Genomic DNA, 18,906 nt, shown 5'->3' on the forward strand with positions numbered 1-18,906 from the left:
GTTCTAAAATTTATGAAAATCAAAGCAAGAGGTTAAGACCAAATAAATTGCTTTTATAACAACAGCCGGTAGCAGAGGCTCAAAGCACCTATCGTTAAGTTTTATTGAACTGTTTCAAGGTTTATATTGCTGAACTGATGTGGGTATCTTAGATTCTGTCTATAAACAGAAGAATTAAATTACAGTAGCAACATTTGAAGATTGCCAAGAGAATGAAAGAGGAAGTGAGTTAACCCTAAAAAAACTGATGTTTTCGCCAACATAAAAATTTGTGCTCATCATATATACTGCAGTACAAAAGCATCCGCATTAAATATCTCTATCTGGTGATATAGTTGCAGCTTGTATTCTCTTGGAACCATAGTACCTTGCTGTGAAATCCATCCGGTGACTACTTGACATTACTGACTCCATCTGCTTTCTCTTTAACTTGTTCCTTGATATGTCAGCTTTCTCATCTGCATATGATAAGAACCTTTTTATGCGTTCTGAAGTTGTAGTTGCACGAATTGATGAAGATGGTTGATCTCCATTATATGACTCAAGTGAATGTCGGCTGAAATGTTTGAAACCGCGTAATGTCAAGCAGAAATATATTGCAAGAGCCACAAAGCATGCAACTCCACACACGAGGAAAAGCCCCCAAAAGCTCCTTAATTGAAGTTGATCTGAATCTTCCTCAGAGTTCTGTAAACTACAAAATTTTCTCTTTAGCCATTTGTCATGAATCTTTTGAAGCTCTCCATTCTCTGACAAAGTTAAAAGAGCAGTTGACATGTCCACAGCTAGGGGTGAGTCTCTTGGAAATGCCTATAAATTTCACAGACAGCAAAAGGTAAACAAGATACATAAAAATTAATTGTAGCATACATGATACATTAATAAATTAATAATCCTTATTAAATGAATGAGATATTTACGAATCCCCAGCCGCTTTTTGTGAATTCTTGGCCAACAATTTGGAACTTGCAGTGACCGGAGAGAAAGAGGTCTATGTATGGGCGTTCATCAACAACTGCAGCAACATGTCCTCTCTCAAGTGCTGCTGCATACTCTTCTGGGGACCCAAGTTGTCTAAGTCTGGATGTTGGGACATTGAGTTCATCCCTTAAATAGTTTTCAGCGAAGGAGCCTATCTGGAATCCAATAAGCAAATTACTCAGTACTAGAGATTCGATTCCTGTGATGGGAGTTGATAGCTGTTGCACCGTCAGAATAGATGTCAGACTTGCAGTATAGCTTGAGGTTATGATGAAAACCACAAAAAACCAGATAAGTAGGACCATTCGACCAAGAGTGCTCGCTGTGTTTTCTCCTAAAAAAAAATTGACAACAATATTACAATATCTTTTCTCACCAGTTAATGGATATAAAGGGTCAGTTCTTTTCTAATGAAAAAATATATTATAGAAAGAAAATATTATAATATTGTGTACAGGAATGCTTACTGTGAGCAAAAAACATAGTTGAAAAGCTGAACCTGAATGATGGAAAAAAAATATATTAGGGGTTTGTATTGTATGAGCAGCAGCTTGATAAAGTTGGTAAAAATGGCCTCAAGTTACCACAAAATGGTTGCAAGTTGTTTTCTTGGAGGCCCTCTAAACTCATCATTTGTCCTGTGTTCCAAAATCCATATTACAGCTCCGACGATGAGAAAAAAAACTGCTGTTACTAGCCACATTGATAGAGTGAAGGGTTGAAAGAATGCCCAAGCACTTGAATTTAACCTTCTTGCTGGCACCACTACCACTAGCCCTGATTCTATATATGGCTGAGTGAAGTCCACCATCTTTGTACGATTTGTGACTATTGCTATGTCGCCTACTACTGCATCAAAAACCTGCAATAACAGAATTAATCTTGTATTTTCTGAGAAATATAATTGCATCAGCCTATCTATTTATTTTGTGTGTCCCAAAAGGACAAAACATATGACATTGCATTTATTACTAGCAATCCTTGAAAAAGAGATTAGTGTAAAGTTATCATATTTTATTCCAAGCAATTAACAATATTCTGTCCCCTTTCTTTGCTAATTTGATCTGTTCCTTTTACTTACATTGAAAGTGATCTGAGCAACAAAATCATTGTAGTTCGGGTTGTGTTGGTTATCTCCAAAGAGAATGAACTCATAGGGAAGTGGATAGGGAAGCAGCTTTGTTGCAGCAACGAATACATCTACACAGTATCCCTCAATTTTACTAGCATTGATGTTGTTCTTTGAAATAATATCCTTATAACTAACTCGGTTAGGAACTCCAATTCTCAAGGGCCTTTCACTGTTAGGAAGCACCCATCCTCTAGGCCTTCGCAATGTGCCTCCAGGCCATACAACGTTCTTCAACCGTTGGTTCAAAGGTGAAAGATTGACAGATTTGGTAAAGAGAGTTTCTGGGGAAGCAATAGACAGTTTAGAATGGTTAGACCAGTAACCAATCTGCTTATAGCCAGTTACCATTAGATTAATGATGTCATATGAAGGATTTTTTGGGGACCGGTCATCAGATCTAAATGCTACTGGACCAGTTAAACCTGTAAAATTGGTCTGCAATATCTTTCCAAGTAATTTTTCCCCACCATCAAAAATGTTCAATGCTTTTAAATTCAAAGAGTGTCCCTTTATAGCACTCAGACTCGAGTCATTTGAAAATGAGAATTTTCCACCCTCATCTAAAAACTTTTGAAGTGCATAAGCGATGATCCAGACAGTATCATAAGCATAAAGACCATAAGGGTTCAGTCCAATGGAGGCATTGCTCAGCTTGTTCCATCTAGATTCGAAAGCTTGCTTTCTTGTTGAATAAGGAGTATGAGGGCGGAGTGTGAGGACTCCTAAAGCGGAGCTGGAGTTCACTAAAGTGGGGTCAGAATCCAAAACTGAGGACAACCATGTAGTCGCAATCCACACATATCCACTAGTCATCATTCCAAGTTCACGAGCCACATCAAAAATCGTAAACCCTGTTTTGGGATAAGTGTGTACAACTATAACTCTAGATTCCTTTGATCTAACCTTGAGCAATGCAGTTTCAATGTCCTTTCGAGTTGGCAATGGTTCAGGTAAAACTGCTGCTTTATAAGAGATTTTAAATTGTTTCTCTGCCAACTTTTCCGCAAGTTTGATTACTCCGCTCCGGCTTTGATCGTCATCTGTGTAGACTGCGGTCACTTCTTTATAGCCAAAATAATCAACCATGTCAACTATGGCAGTCATTAGGTACAGGTCACTGGGAGCGGTTTGAATGAAGTAAGGGTACTGCAGAGGCGAGAGACTGGGGTCCAATGCTGTAAATGATAACATAGGGATATGTAATTCATTTGCAAGATGAGAGAGTATATGAGCCATAACTGAACCTTGTGGACCAATCACAGCTACTGTATCAATCTCCATGAACCGCAATGCTGTCAGAGTGCAAAGAAAATAAATTTAATTTACGACTTAAATTTTAGTCAAGGTAATCGTTCTGTTGAGGTAGGAATACTTACTTCCAATAATGCTCATAAAACTGCTGTAGTTAGAATCATGAACAGAAAGATTTAATCTCCTTCCGCTGAGAATACTGGGATCAGAGTTGACATCTTGCACAGCAGCATCCATCGCAATCTTTGCTACTCTTTCATTTACACTGCGTAATGTGAAGACAGCTCCAATGTTCACTACACCTGGTTTTTTAGTATCTACTGCAAATGATCCAATAATCATGGACAGCAGGACTGGACAGAACAAATTCATGGTTCCCTATATGTCTGTAAGTATGCAGTATACAACAGCTACTTAAACTATATTGGTTTGCTGCCTGAACAAACAGAATTGACTTGCATTTTGAGGTGAATACCTGCAGAGCAAAAGACAGACCTAGCTACAAAATCAAAAAACAAACGATAGCCATTTGCCAGGCCCTACACAACCTTAGTCAATATTTGATTAGAGTGTGGCAGACAGAATCAATGCATGAAGAAAATATATTAAAAGAACTAATGTTAATGGGATGCTAATTAAAGTAGACCAAACAAGCTCATCTATGTAATCAGAAGTGTCCGTTTAAAAAAAAATGTAATCAAAAGTAGTATTGTTATCGCATAAAAACAAATATTGTTGATTCCGGCTAATAATAAGCGTGATAAATTATGATGCACCAATCATTTGGCACGACCTGATCTGTATCCAATATATATCAACAATTGGAGTAAAAATAGTACAGTAATAAAAATTATGAAACATCTAAAATAAACTAATGAAATTTCTTGAGAAAGGAAAATGTATCCTTTAACTAATGCACATGGAGTAACCGCTAAGAAAAGGAAGAATATGGAATCAGTAGTAGAGCAGCAAGGCATACCCTAAAGTACCCTAAAGTACCCTAAAGTAAACCACAGCGATTAACACAAAAAGAGGGAATCGTATTCCGCTGACAATATGAACAACTGCGCAAGATCTGGAAATGGTAATGACTGGCAAGTATAAAAGGTGCAGGTAATTTCAGCCAGAGTGCCACAAGGGATGCCAGGATGTCAACTCCCATGTGACACGACACTCTTGGTGCCTTTTTATCGGAGTTACAAGGGTGCCCCAGGGGTGTCAAGAGAGAAATTGCCAATTTTTGACCCTTACTCTAAATGAAAAAACATTCAATATTTACATTAAAAATTTAAATTGTCCATATACGTTTTATTACATATATCTTTTTATATTATTTGTTTGGGACCATCTAGGCACCTCACGTGCGGTGCCAACTATTGGACTTGAAAGATGCTAATTGTGATATAAATGAACAAATAAATAAAAAATTAATATTTATGATGAGTTGGACATGTTTGGCATCCCAAAAATACCTATATTGGAGATACTTTAATGGTACTAAGGAAAATCAAGCAGTCACTTAGGCCTTTCTCCCGAGTTTTTATAAGGGAAAGAAGTAAATGATAGAGAGGTAAAGTACTTTCATCCCATTTTTGGGATAAATGTTTTGGAGTGAAAGTATGTAAAATTTATATTCATCATCACTTACTTTCGTTCCTTTTTAAAACTCGGAGCACGATTAGAAATGAAAGTGAGAAACTATTTTGGTTACCTTAAACTTGCTTTCCACCCATTTTAAAACTCAGGGGTAAGGGGTTAGTTTTCCTTTAAACCAGTCCACAAGAAAGGAATAAAAATCAAAGAAGGCGACAACTTTCTTAAGAAAAGTACATATAAGTTTAATAATATATACAGTGACATACAATCAGCAGGGATTTGAGGTGGCCACACGATCGTGTCGTGCGTGTCGTGCTGAATTTTCGGCGGGCCGGTTCTTCTAGCTATGAACTCGTAAACAACCTGTATGATAGGACGAGGCGTGCCGATTTCGGGCCGGTTCGATAAACGGCAGTTCGTGGACGGCCCACGATTTACATGAGTTAGGCGACTTTGGCGGTGTACACGGTTTGCAAACAAATGAGTGGAGACGGTGAGCCGGGCTGCCGAGTTTGGCGAGCCGAATTACACAAACTATATTTTTTTTAATAGGCTGCCACTTGATTAGTTAATTGACATATGACATGTAAGTTGTAATAATGTAATGTAAATTATAAACTTAGCCTACTATATTAATAGATTAATAACAAGAATTAATATTAATAATATTCATTATTGTACTTCACATCTCACGTGTGTTTAAAATAATAATATTTTAATTAATTAAATTAATAAAAAAGCAGAATAAAAGTGCAACTGCGCAAGTGCAAGTATGTAAGTTGAACTAGAACAGCAGAAGCAGAAGGTGCTTCAGGGTGCAGCACCAAAATCTTGCTAGTGTGTTCAATTTTTATTTTCATTTTTTCTTTTCAAAATTATGTTAAAATATTTTTCTAAATTTGAAAAACTAACATGTGTTAAAATAAGGAAAAGAAAGCGGCACCTCTATAAATTTTATTAATTTAAAAAAAATGTTACAATTGATTTGAGAGGACTCCTCTCTAAAAAAATGGAACAAACCGTGTTTACATTTTAAATAAAATACAAAAAAGAAAAAAACTAAAAATACATGGCAAAAATATCCTATCAACTATTGAAATTCTTCTTGTTATTGTTGTTCGTTCGCTGACATGCCCGATTCCGATGAAGTGTCCATAGTCATCCAAGGGTCCTCTTCTCCGTCCGAGTCATCTTTTTTCCTCCATTGTTGTCTCTTTGCCGCTTGATCCCAATCCTTTTTGAAAACACATATCTTGACCACATCCGGTAAAGACTTGATCTCTTCTCGTCCAACACTCATCTAGAGGCACTAAAAGCGGCCTCAGAAGCAATCGTAGAGGCAAGAACTACTAAACCGTCCCTTACAATTTTAGCTAATACCAAAAATTGATTCTCATGATTCTTCCACCACGTTAGTATTGAAAAATCCTTATCCAACTCATAGTTATATGAAAAAAACTCTCTAGTCATGTTAAATGAAGTTGTAGGTAGAGATGATACGGTAAAAATTTTACACTTTTATTTTTTAGTTAGGATATCAAGCATTATACTATTAAACCTACTAGAATTACTAGTCTTAGGTGGTATAATATTTTGAGTTATAGGAGTATATAAATCTATAAGACGATATAATAAGTCTAAACAATTTTGCACATAAAACATGTGATTATATAAAACTCCTAACACCGAGTAATAATGTTCTAACATATTTTCTAAACCTTCATTTCTAACACCGGGATCAATTAGACATGCAACACCATATATAAAAGGAAATTCGGCAAAATATTCAATCCACTTACTTTTCATATCAACAATAATTGTACCAAAACAATGATCAATTTCATATGCTTTTAAAGTAGTAATAATATTAACACACTCAATAATAACAAGATGTACATTTAGTTCGTAAATGTAAGAAAATATCTTAGTACCACGTGCATAACAATCAAGCAAATCACGTACCATAACAATCAAGAAAAGAGGATTGATTTCGCCCACTTTGAATACAAAGACAAAAATATTTAAATTTGTTAGGATCTCCTGGTATTGCTTATCTCGAAAAATAATTCTAAACGTGCGAGGAATGTCTCGAAGTATAAGAGCTCCCTGCAAATTTTTAATAAAAAAAATTAACAAAGTATTCGAATTTTCTGTATTCAAATTATGAAAATTAACAATCGAATTTCTAAAAAACACAAAATTTAAACATAAAAAACACAAAATATAATCAATTTTTAAATAATTACTTCCGTCTGTTTAAAAATCACAAAATACAGAAAATTTTAAAAAACACAAATTAATTATTTACAAAAACAAAAACATGAGTTATGACAATTCGAACATAAAATATAAAAACATGAATCTTGAATTTTACCAGGCTCCATGTTAGTGGGTCGAGGGGGTCGCATTGAATTTGCTTGGCTCGAGCCTTGAGAGGATTGTGTGCCTCTTCCTTCTTCCATTTGTTTAAAAAAGCTTGCCTAAAAAACTTGTAAGCTTGCCTGAATTTTTTAGAGTGTCGCTGGAAAACTTGTAAGCTCGCCGAAAATGTGATTGTGACTGTGATAAACTTGTGAGTTGCTTGTTGTGAGTCTGTGACTGTGACTGTGAGTAATTAACAGTGTATATGTGCTTGAAGTGTAGACTGTAGAGCAGATCAGAGTTAGAGTGGAGAAAGAAAAAGAGAGATCGAGTAAGAGTGAACTATGGAGTGGAAGTGGATCTGTACATTTGTTTGTGTGTGATTTAAAGGCCAAAAATGGAATGTTGTAATTGTAATCGAATGTTGGAGCTAGAGTAGATGACCATTATTTTTGCAGACACAGGTGGAATGGACTGGAGAGAAGTTGGCGCGTAGATGCATTCGCAGGCCGAACAAATCAATTCGTTGGCGGGCCGAACAAATCAATTCGTTGGCGGGCTGAGCCGAACAGTTCAATAACATGTATATTATTCGTCTGCAGTTTAGGAGGGCCGATTCTGGGCTGGTTCTGGTTTAACAACTTCCAATTCGTATTCGGTTCATCTTCATACACGGTTTGTGCCGAATACTGAACCGACACATGACAAGCCGATTTACACGAATTTTTAGCACGCCGAATTTCGATCGTGCCGAGCCAAACCGTTCATTTGCCCACCTCTAGAAGGGATCACCGACTCACTGTGACCACTTCACTTACAAGCAACTTTACAATTGGTGCTGGTATTTAATTTAATTAACAAAATTTAAGCTAAGAACTGGACACGTTGCTTAGATAAAAAAATGAATTTTTAAATATAAAAGTCAATAACTAATTTTGATATCTGGTTTAACTATTGGTTAGTGGATAAAAAATGGATTGTACATCCCCCAACGTGTAACTATTTGCATTCTCTGATCCTCGACAACATTTCAAATTATGGTTCTTGTTTGCATTAACAATTATATTTGTTAGAGGTCCACATTCCTTTGCCCCATAATATGTGTTTTGGGACAATGTCAAAGAAAGTTGGACCGACCGAAAAGAGATTAGTCCATGTAGCACGACAGTGTATCAGCCCAAGAAAGATGAAGTGTTCTCTAGCCACAACGTCCACTTCACCCTCTTATCGGAACAACCCGGAGACTACGGAATAGCAATGTTAACAACGTTCAGGTTATATACACGAGGGTATTCACATCTATACACTCACAATATTATAGACTCAAATTATCTCGTATTACAATTTACTCTCGAAAACCAGTTAACTTATTCTCACACTGAAGATGAATTGGGGGGGACAATCCCTCACATTCTTCTCTTTGCAGACCAAAGCCAAAGTCGAAGACGAAGTCTTGTAGGTCAAAAAACTGGTTCCAACATTTGGCGTCGTCTATGGGAATACGAGATTATTATGAGATCTGAGAAGATGATGAACAACGGTGATGAACAGGGCCCTCCTGGGTTCACTCATCCAAAAACCATTCCCCTGAAATAACCTTTGGTAACTCCTCGGAATTTGGAAGCCGATTTCGATGAAGAAGAAAACATCGTCCGCATCCTGATGAGCAGGCGATGCTGAAGAAGTGGCGGGCTGAGAGGATAGCCAAGAAGAAGGAGAAATCATAGGAAACTGAAGAGGCAGAGCAGGCAAAGGCCAGAATGCGTGAAGCCGATGCCTTGAAGCTTAAAGCTATCAAACTACGAAGGGAAGAGCTAGAACTGGAGGAAAAGGCGCTACGCGCGTTGCTGGAAGAAACTGAAGGGGCCAAGAACTCTAGGAAAGAGAAATGGGTCCATGTTGAGGAATATGAGTCCACAGACTCTGACTCACACCATAGGAGGATGACGACGAAGGTCTTATTGACTTCAGACTCCGAACAGGAAGAGGAGGAAGATGTCTCCCAAACCAGGATTTCCAGACTGGAGAAAGCCATGTTTGGAGAAAGAAAGTTCAGCCATGAACCAGTGGTGACCAAAAAGATTGAAGCATATCGGCCTCCACCAGGGGAAGAAAAATAATTCCCGAAGATGGATGAGTTCAATGGGAGGGGGACCCCGAAGACCATTGTAACAAGTATGAGTTACTGATGACTGGCATGGGCCACAACCAGGCGATGGTGTGTAAAATGTAGGGCTGGGCATAAATTAGCCAAACCGACCGAAAGCGCCCAATCCAAACCGACCAAACCGAATTTTACGGTTTACTAACGGTTTGGTTCGGTTACGGATTGGTATTTTAAAAACCTAATTTTTTCGGTTTGGTTTCGGTTTTTACTTACAAACCGATCGATATAACTGAACCGAATATTTAAATTAAAACATTAATATACATATATTATTAAAGTGCAAACTATAATAAAATTATAATGTACAACATATATGTAAACTAAAACATATAAAAGAACTAATCTTAATATATTTTATTCTAAGATATAAATATATATGTATGTGTTATGTTTTTACTATTTTTATTTTTATTCAATAAAAGCATAAGAATTTGTCACATCTTTTTCATCTTCTTGCCTTTTTTATTTTTAAAAGTCATTATTTATATATATTTTTTTGAATATGATTATAATAGAAATTATAATTATATATCATGATACATATTTTAGATTCTTAATTACAAATTCAAGTTTAATTTAATTTCTAACTTTGTTTTATAGGAAAAATGGTTTAAACCGAAACCAAACCGAACCGAACCGTTTTAAACGGATTAGTTTGGTTTGGTTTTTTCACATAACGGTTTGGTTTCAGATTGGATTTTAGGGAAACCGCTAATTTCGGTTTGGTTTGGTTTGTACCCTCCAAACCGCCCAAACCGACCGATGCTCACCCCTAGTAAAATGTTCAAGACATACTTGAAAGGAGGGGCGTCGATGTGGTATACATTACTTCGGCCACGTTCGATCCACTCCTATGAGTAATTGAAAGGGAAATTCTTAAGGCAGTACTGACATTTGTGTCGAAGGGAGAAAGACACTAAGACTCCCATACACTGTAGGCAAAGAACTAATGAGTCTCTGCGCGAATACTTGGCCTGGTTTAAGGAGGAAGTTGGCATGATCACCAATTTAAATATGACAAAAGCTAAGCGATATTTGACTACCGGGTTGGACCCAGTTAAAGGTAAAAAACTTCTTTCGTCTATTTACGATTATCCGCTAAAGTCCTTGAATGATATATATGTGAGGGGAGAACATCCGACGAAAGATGGAGATTCTAGAGGGGTACGAAGAGCCCCGAAGAGAGGATCATGGACGACAGTCAAAATGCTATGAATACTCCCGAGGGTCTAGTAGAGATCGAAGGGATGCCCGTAGGACTAATGATAAAAATAGTCTGATAGAGGTTCAGAGAGGCGAAGAGATAGAGAATCGACCGTGTTCACGCCACTTAACATGCCGATCTCCAAAATTCTCCTTGAAATCAAAGGAAAACCTGGCTTCATTTGACCATCCAAGATGAAGATGGCCGATCACAAGAAGAACACAGATAAGTACTGCGACTACTATCAGGATAATGGACATAATAATGATAAGTGCTTCCACTTGAAGAGGCTAATTGAAAACTAAGGCCGAAGAACTGAATGAGTTTGTAAGAGATCCGAGAGACAAGCTGGGGCCGAACGAGAAAATGAACAGAGAGCCTGAAGAGAGATATCGGGAAGAGGTGAAGACCATTTCTGGAGGCAGCGCCCTCAGAATGGACAACAAAAATGCCAGAAAAGGTATTCTCATCAAGTTTATAACTTATATCAATTTAGCCCTGCCAGAAAAACTATGCCTCTCTCCTTCACTGAAAAAGATTACGAGCATGTGATATACCCTTATAAAGATCCGTTGATAATCCACCCTGTCATCGGGGATAACAAGATATGGAAAATGTTGGTAGATGGGGGTAGTTCGACAAACATCCTATTCCATCAAACATTTACAAAGATGAACCTCGCCGGACAAGAAAGGGAGCCATGCCATGAGGCACCTCTTGAGGCCTTCGATGGAGCGCATATCCTCTGCGAATTTATGATTACTTTACCTGTCCTTATCGCTAAAATGCCCTATACTGCTGAAAAATAGGTGAAGTCCTACATTGTACGGGTTGAAAGCCCCTACAATGCACTCCTAGGACGACCATTTTTGTCTGCCTTCCAAGCTGTTGAGTCGACCCCAACCTCAAACTGAAGTTGCCCACTAAAAAAGGAGTGGGAGAAATGAGAGGAGACTAAAAGACAACCGATTTCATCATGCTGGAGAATCTTGACAAGTATCAGGATTAAAGAGAATGACACCAGTGAGAATAGAAAGAGATCAGATTCCGAACCAAGTGGAACTAAGCAATTACTGAACATTGAGATAGAAAAATTTGGGTCCGACCTGTCTTGCCCAATTGCGGAGCCCACGACTGAAGTTTAGGAAGTGGACTTGTATGCCAGATATTCAGGGAAGATGGTCCGCATAGGGACATATATGGAACCTGGCCTGAAAGAGAAATTCATAGCTGTGGTAAAGTAATACCATGACGTCTTCGTATGGGGGCCCGAAGATATGCCCGAGCTAGATCCGAAGACGGCTAATCATTGTCTTAATATGAAGCCCGAGGCTAAGTCTGTGAAGCAGAGGAAAATGACCTTTGCCTTAGAGCGACAAAAGGTCATTGAGGTCGAAGTGGAAAAACTGCCGGAGGCTAAGTTTATTGAAGAGATAGAGTATCCGGACTAGCTCGCTAACATGGTGGTAGTTAAAAAGTTAAACAACAAATAGAGAATGTGTGTAGATTACACCGAACTAAATAAAGCCTGTCCGAAGGACCACTATCCTCTGTCGAGAATTGATTAGTTGATAAATGCCACAGTCAGATATCAAGTTCTTAGTTTTCGGGGCGCCTTCTCGGGCTACTATCAGATTGCTATGAATGTTGTGGATATTTCAAAGACTGCCTTCATCACGCCGAAGGGGACATATGCTTATATCAAAATGTGTTTCGGCCTGAAAAATGTAGAGGCAACCTTTCAGATAATGGTCAATAAGGTCTTTAAAAAATAAATCGGGAAAAATATAGAATGCTATATGGAAGACATGATCATCAAATCACTCTTCCGATGTGACGCCCTCAAACTCGGGGTTAGGAGTGGGGACCCACAATACCAATTAACAAACAAAATAATGACAAAATATGATGAATTCTGAAACTAACAGGATCTAAACAGGATAAAGTATTTGATAAGATTACAACTACCAACCAAAATATAATATTATTATAACCCAAGATATGAATAATTTCAAATTATTCAATTCCGACGTGGAATCGTCAGAAAACCCAATAGTATCTGATTTAGCTAATACACTTCCCCCAACTTATAATCGCTTGCTCACACAGCATCTACCTGCTCCGACATCTGAAATCTTACAACATGGTAGGGACCGCCAGGAACGCTCTTGCGAGCAGTGCGCCTAAGTCTGGCCATCTCCTTGCTTAACTTCCATAGTTAGATTAAAGCAAATAAATGAGTAAAATGCCCAGCAAGTAACTATATAAGCAGTTCTAAATATCAACATAATCAATATTATTTAAGGCATTCTATCTCAGAATAAAACTAAGCTAGGTCACAGTATTCAATTAATGGCTAGGTAAAGGCATTGGAAAAGGTTCCTGGGCTTTCAAGATTTAAAGTTGAGAGAAAGTCGACATTCATCACAATTAAATAAGGGGTTCTTAGAGAGTTTCTCACTTTAAAAGAAGAAATCATTCAAGCTTCAAGAATCATTAACAAAGTAAAGTGACAGGGTTCTCGATCAAATTCCATAACTTTAAAGAAGATGCAATTCAATCTGTTTAATTTTAAGTAAAAGAAGCAAACTGCTTTATCAAAGATATACATTTCCTCTTTTATAAAATTACTAAAGAACCCTCGATTGGAATATTCATCTTTTAAATGTAATACAGGTGAACAGCCCGTACTGACCTCCATCCGGTCATTAAGGTACCCATGGCATTATTTTAGCCTTATATTGGACTAATCCCGCTAGCCTCTTATATGACTACACTAGTCCCACTAGCCTCTTACGTCTCTATCCAATCCTCAAGGAATTCATTTGGAAAACCTTTGTGTTGGAATACAAGAAAGTGTAACCAAATTCTGTTTGAACATTACCAATAAGTGAAATCATTTGGACTCTTTCAAGTCGAAAGTTATTCTTAAGTCCAATTTAAGAATTTCAAGGGAAGTTAACAAATTGAAAGTAAGCAGGGATCATAAGTTAAAAATATCGATCAAATGTTAAACAGGGTGTATAAGGTCGCAATAAGGATAGTACCAAAGAATGATACATAACAAGACATAATGGATTATCAAGAAATCTAGGTTAACAAGATGTAGCATATGAAAAGTTCATAAAGACTCTCTTAGGGTCAAGAGATCATAAGTTAACCAAATACAAGGATAGGGTTTACGTTCTTGAAGCAAAGGGACACGGTTAGGGTTCGTCACAAGGATTGATAACAGTTTGATTCCTTAGAATATAGCATTGGCAGCCAAAAACATGAAGAAAGTTTAATGTTGACTTCCTATTCTCGAATAATTGATAGGGAGTCATGCATTTTTCTTGATTAACCAAGGAAATGTTTTGAGTGTAGCATGCAGTATTTACAACTTCTGCCCAAAAATATGTAGGTAACTTTGATTCTTCCAACATTGTCCTTGCAACTTCAATAAGAGATTTATTCTTTCTTTCCACCACTCCATTTTGTTATGGAGTTCTTGCTGCTGAAAACTCATGCATGATCCGATTCTCTTCACAAAATAATCTCATCACAGAATTTTTGAACTCAGTTCCATTGTCACTCCTGATTCTTCTAACTTTGAGATCAGGATGATTGTTGACTTGCCTTATGTGATTGATGATGATTTCACTAGCTTCATCTTTAGATTTGAGAAAATATGTCCAAGAGAACTTTGAGAAATCATCCACAATTACTAGGCAATATCTTTTCTTTGAGATGGACAACATATTGACTGGTCCAAATAAATCCATGTACATTAATTATAAGGGTTCTTCGATTATTGATTTAAGCTTCTTTCTGAATGATGCCTTAATTTGCTTTCCTTTCTAGCAGGCATCACACAATCTATCATCTGAGAATTCCACTTGAGGAATGCCTCTTACCAAATCTTTCCTGACTAGTTCATTCATAGTCTTGAAGTTAAGATGGGATAGCTTCTTGTGCCATAACCAACTTTCATCTTGACTTGCTTTGCTGAAAAGACAAGTGACAGATTCTGCATTTGATGAGTTGAAGTTAGCTAGATACACATTTCCTTTTCTCACTCCAGTGAGAACCACTTTGTTGCTTTTCTTGTTGGACACAACACAGGCTTCAAAGTTGAACGTTATTGAGTTGTCCTTATCACAAAGTTGGCTGATGCTCAACAAATTATGCTTGAGTCCATCCACTAGGGCAAATTCCTCAATGATGACATTTTCTTTAGAAATCAAGCCATATCCCACAGTATAACCCTTGCTGTTATCTCCAAAAGTGATACTTGGGACATTTCTCTCCTTGAACTTAGTGAGCAGGGTGGAATCACCAGTCATGTGCCTTGAGGACCCACTTTCGAGATACCAGAGATTCCTTTTGTTTCCATGATTACTGGAAGAACTGACCTCTGTTTCATCTGATTTGGCCATAAGTTCTAGATTCTTGTATCCTCATCCTCATCTAATTCATCAGCAACCCAGTCATTTTCCTGAGTTAGAAAAGCCCTTTCCTTCTGTTTGAGCAACTCAAAATATTTCTTCTTGTAATCCACATGTCAAACTTCTTTCTATCAGAATCATGATTTCTGCATTCACTTGCAAAATGACCACTCAAGTCACACTTGAAACATTTGAATTTTGACTTATTAACCATGTTTTTGTTTGGCTTGGATGCTCCAAAATTCTTCTTGAATTTGAGCTTGGAAAACCTTCTGGATAGAAAAGCCAGATGTTCATCTATGTCATCCATATCATCTTGACTAAGATGGTCTTCATGTTCAGCTACTAGCCCTTTTCCTTTTCCTTCACAAACTCTAGGGTTTGGTGCAGATTCCATAGCTTATACCTTCATCTCTTTCTCTCTCTCTTGCTCAGCGACCAATGTAATGGATCCTCCCTTCTTCCTTCCTTTTTCCAGCTGCTCATCCTATTCTATCTCAAGATCATAGGTATTTAGAATGCCATACAGTCTATCCAAAGTGAATTTCTTGTAATCTTGGGAATTTCTAAGAGAGACTGTCATAGGCTTTCATTCCTTTGGAAGAGATCTAAGGAATTTGAGATTGGAATCCTTTGTCTGGTAGAACTCACATTCAACTTTAGAGCATTTAGTAGTTTTTGAAATCTACTAAAAATGTCAGTTTATGTTTCACTGTCTTCACAATGAAAGTGCTCATACTGCTGAATCAAGCATTGCATCTTGTTTTTCCTTACTTGTTCGGTTCCATCACATATAACTTGAATTATATCCCAGACATCCTTAGCAGTTTTGCTATTGGTGATGTTGTCAAACATGTCACCATCAACACCATTAAACAAAATGTTCATGGCCTTCTTGTCCTTATGAACTTTCTCAATGTCTGGATCAGACCATTCTGCTATAGGCTTTGGGATAGACTGCTCATTGCATGTAGCAGCTCTCATAGGAACATGAGGGCCTTTCTCAATACAATCCACATATGCTTCATCTTGAGAGAGGAGATGCAGGTGCATTTTCACCTTCCAGTGGTGATAGCTTTCTTTTTCCAGAAATGGAATTTTTACTCCAACTTCTTTCCTGCTCATCTTGTTAGTTGTTGTGATCTTTAAACTCTTTGTACTTCAAGAGCTTGCTCTGATACCAATTGTTATTCCCAACCAATCTAACAAAGAATACAGAAGGGGGTTGAATATAATTCTGGTTCATTTTCGATTGTAAGGACTACTCTATCTCAAATATATTACAGTGTTTGATTAAGCAAAAGCGCGGAATGAAAATATTGATGTAATCAAACACAAAGTAATTAAACACAAAGTAAACAAACACAAGTATTTAAAACTTTTTGGTGGATTAAAATTTTCCACTAGAGATATATACAAAATTGAGAACTCTGTGATGCAAGGTTTACTCACAGCTGCTTGTAAGTAGAATTACAAAGAACAGGAAAATTCTTTACAGATACAGCTTTTTCTATTTCTCTTGTTGATTGTTTAATTTACTACTAGCTACTCTTGGTTTATATATTACCAAGTTACAAGTGAATAAGACAAACTAATAAAACAAAATGTGTATTTGTTTAATCACATGCTTCCTCATTTCTCCATCCAGTATCTTTGATTTTCTTCAAGTAAGCATGAAAATGGAAATGCTTCTTTGTTCTCTAAAACCTGTATTTAGGCTGCCACAATTCATTTGCATACAATCAAACCCATGTGACTGTCACGTCACTATCAACTGCAATTTGAATTAGAACATCCGTTGAAACTTCATTGGATCATCCATTGAAACTGTGTTGAATCATCTGTTGAAACTTTATTAGATCATCCGTTGAATGTGACTTGGATCATCCGTTGAAACCTTGTAGAATCATCCATTGAAAGTCTTCCATAGCAGTTATCTCCATTTCACTTATGCAAATTTACAAGGCATCTAATATATACAATTGGCCAACCTATTTTGCATATCAATCTAGTAGTCAACATGACTCTGAATATCTCACAACTTCTAGATCTCTAAGGTATTGTAGTATGCAGGAATGTGCTAAAAAACTTATTAATACATAAGCTACTCTCTCAACGGATGTTGAGGTAAATCATCCGTTAAGAGCTACAAACACACTAAATTAAATCTACTAAGGTGTTTTGGTGAACTTAGCATCAAGCCTATGACATATTCCTAACATGGCGTATACCATATCGATATTTCAAACATCCAGTTAATTTAAAGAATATCTAGTTTCATAAAAAATGACTCTTTCGGGCCCCTACGGGTGCTCAAAACCCCACAAAAATCATATTTTTATTTTTATAAAATTATGGGACTTTCAAATATTTCATTTCTTTACATTTTTGAATTATTCATAATTTTTGGGAAATGTTGGCATATATATTTTACTTATTTGAGATTAAAAAAATTTAAAATTATTCCCCATAAATTATTAATTAAGGGCCAATTAATTTTATTAAGAGACATAATTGGGGCCTAAATTTTAATTAGGGGTATTATTTTGTAATTATAAATAGCCTAACTTTATTAATTAATTATATAAAAATCATTAAAAATCAGAAAAATAATCAAAAATTCTCTGAAATTCGGGTATGGTTCTTGAATTCGGGTCAATGAATCAAACACTGATTTTGATCGATTCTGAGCACCAAATCTTGTCATGTAAGTACTCAAATCGATGTTGTTGATCTTTTGTACATGTTTATATCATCAATTTCATGTTTTGATTCATAGATTTTCAATTTTAATTTTTAGGGTTCTTGACTAATTTTAGCGCTTTTTGATTATAGGGTTATTTGATTGATTTGATGATTGATATAGCTTTATTTGAGTGTGTACAGTCGATTTATGCTGTCAATTTCTTCAAATGGTTGCTAGATAGTTGAATTCGATTATTAGGGTTTATGTTCAAGTTTTGATTTAATCGTTTTTGGATTTTGATTGATCTGAGGTTAGTTAGGTGTTAGAGGTTTTATTATACAGTTAATAAGATTTAATTTGATATATAAAACATGAACTTTCATGTACAAACCAGCCAAATTAATTTGAGATATAAAATGTGAACTTTCATGTACAAACCAACCAAATCGATGTTTTGGCTGAAGTTTGGTTTGATTTGATCAAAGAATGGATTCCAGGGATGATTCCGGGATGTTGATGCCAGAATCATTTTGTTCAGGTGATTTGAAATAAAAACCACTCAAAAATCACACCAAACGGTGTTGATTTGAGGTTGATCGGAGTCCAGGAACTCACCGGAATCTACAGATTTTCCGATGTGTTCTTGGCAACCCGATTTGTTCATCTTGACCCGGTTACAACCTGGTTTGTAACCTGATTTTGATCCAAAATCTTAATTTTTACTCAGGTTACTATAAGAAATTAAACCCAAAATCCATTTCTGAAAACTGTTTTTGGAAAATTATTTTTATTTTTATAAATTCAAAAATCAGTTTTATTTAATTAGAATAAATTGATTAATTAATTAATTAATTTTATAAATATATATGAATTAATTTCCAAAACTTGAAAATTAATTATTTATATATTTATTTATTATTTATTATTCATTCAAATTGATTAATTATTTTTATAATTAATCAGTTTATTTAAACAATTTATTTTAAATTCATTTAAATTCCAAAAATTATGGAAAATCATTTTTAATTCTGATTTTTCCTAAATAATTATTTAAAAATATTATAATATTTAATTAATTTGAATAATTAATTAATTTGAACA

The 18,906-nt window shown here is 36.2% G+C and overlaps 1 protein-coding gene across 1 annotated transcript; it reads right to left on the reverse strand.

Moving 5' to 3' along the window:
• Positions 1-30: 30 nt before the first annotated feature.
• On the reverse strand, positions 31-4,288 carry LOC141720639 (glutamate receptor 3.2-like). The gene is made up of 6 exons (XM_074523158.1): positions 3,490-4,288; positions 2,063-3,405; positions 1,566-1,843; positions 1,449-1,480; positions 921-1,315; positions 31-810 (listed from the first exon to the last, which is right to left on the reverse strand). Exons 1-6 carry the CDS (start codon positions 3,734-3,736, stop codon positions 310-312), a joined length of 2,796 nt encoding a protein of 931 aa, XP_074379259.1. The 5' UTR covers positions 3,737-4,288; the 3' UTR covers positions 31-309.
• Between the last annotated feature and the right edge of the window lie 14,618 nt (positions 4,289-18,906).

The sequence above is a fragment of the Apium graveolens genome, chromosome 4, assembly GCF_009905375.1.
Source record: "Apium graveolens cultivar Ventura chromosome 4, ASM990537v1, whole genome shotgun sequence".
NCBI lineage: Eukaryota > Viridiplantae > Streptophyta > Magnoliopsida > Apiales > Apiaceae > Apium > Apium graveolens.

Coding starts and splice junctions, on each gene's coding strand:
- LOC141720639 (XM_074523158.1), bottom strand. CDS start 3,736: ATGAATTTGTTCTGTCCAGTCCTGCTGTCCATGATTATTGGATCATTT. Junction 1,316..1,448: donor AACTATGTTTTTTGCTCACA/GTAAGCATTCCT, acceptor ATTTTTTTTTAG/GAGAAAACACAGCGAGCACT. Junction 811..920: donor CAAAAAGCGGCTGGGGATTC/GTAAATATCTCA, acceptor TGAAATTTATAG/GCATTTCCAAGAGACTCACC.